Raw genomic sequence first — 1,384 nt, 5'->3', positions numbered from 1 at the left:
ACAAAGTTTGTCTAATGGAAAACCACAAATCTCTAACTCCAACTCTATCTCTACTTTTGTTTCTATTACTAAATATGTGTGTTTTATTTGTAGGAGGTGGATTATTTTATTAGAGTCTCAATGGTAAATTTTGGTTTATTTTATTTATAACAACTTTGTATACTAAAAAATTACCACATTATATTACATGAAAGTTACTGACTATACTCATGTCTCTATCCAGAATAGGTTTCTGATGAACCTGGATGGAAAAATCCAATCTAACAGTGCTGAATGAATTCATTCTCACAGGAATCACAGACCGTCCTGAGCTGCAGGCTCCATTATTTGTGCTGTTTCTCATGATCTACATGATCTCAGTGGTGGGCAACTTGGGCATGGTCATCCTCACGAAGATGGACTCCAAGCTACAGACGCCCATGTACTTTTTCCTCAGACACCTGGCTTTCACTGATCTTGGTTATTCAACAACCGTGGGACCCAAAATGTTAGTAAATTTCATTATGGATCAAAATTCAATATCCTATTATTTTTGTGCTACACAGCTAGCTTTCTTTCTCATGTTTATTAATAGTGAGCTTTTTATTCTGTCAGCAATGTCCTATGACCGCTGTGTGGCCATCTGTGACCCTCTGCTCTACACAGTCATCATGTCACAAAGGGTATGTAGGGTGCTGGTGGCAATGCCATATCTTTACAGCACATTTGCTTCTCTTTTAGTCACCATAAAGATTTTTAATTTGTCCTTCTGTGGCTACAATACTGTCCATCATTTCTACTGTGACTGTCTCCCCTTATTATCTTTGCTCTGCTCAGACACATGGGAAATTGAAATGATTATTCTGATATTAGCAGGTTTTGATTTGATATCCCTTCCAGTAGTACTTGTGTCTTACCTGCTCATTCTCAGAGCCATTCTCAGGATTAATTCTGCTGAAGGTAGGCGCAAGGCTTTCTCCACCTGTGGATCCCACCTGACAGTGGTCACAGTGTTCTATGGGACTTTAGCATTTATGTATGTACAGCCCAAGTCCATTCACTCCTTTGACACTGATAAAGTGGCTTCCATATTTTACACACTGGTTATTCCTATGTTAAATCCCTTGATTTATAGCTTGAGGAACACAGATGTTAAATATTCCCTACATAAGGTGTTGAAAAAAATATGCAATACCTTTTCTTAAAGTGAATGGTCTAAATTATTTTATGACTTTAAACTTGCTTTGTGTGCCTTCAGAGGAAAAAGCAAACACAAATAAGCTCATCATATATTTAGAGATTGCCCTCTATGTTCAAGTCACACCTCTAAGTGCAATAAATACATAGGTGAAGAAAACAGTAAAAATCTTTGCCTTCGTCAGGGAGAGGTGAAACATAATAACTT

The 1,384-nt window shown here is 37.4% G+C and overlaps 1 protein-coding gene across 1 annotated transcript; it reads left to right on the top strand.

Annotated features, from left to right (window-relative positions):
* Positions 1 to 245: 245 nt before the first annotated feature.
* LOC139040714 (olfactory receptor 8K3-like) lies at positions 246 to 1,184 on the top strand. The gene has a single exon (XM_070487476.1). It carries the CDS (start codon positions 246 to 248, stop codon positions 1,182 to 1,184), a length of 939 nt encoding a protein of 312 aa, XP_070343577.1.
* The last annotated feature ends 200 nt before the right edge of the window (positions 1,185 to 1,384 follow it).

This window comes from Equus asinus, chromosome 17 (genome assembly GCF_041296235.1).
Source record: "Equus asinus isolate D_3611 breed Donkey chromosome 17, EquAss-T2T_v2, whole genome shotgun sequence".
Lineage (NCBI taxonomy): Eukaryota > Metazoa > Chordata > Mammalia > Perissodactyla > Equidae > Equus > Equus asinus.
This window is presented reverse-complemented; position numbering and strand designations above follow the sequence as displayed.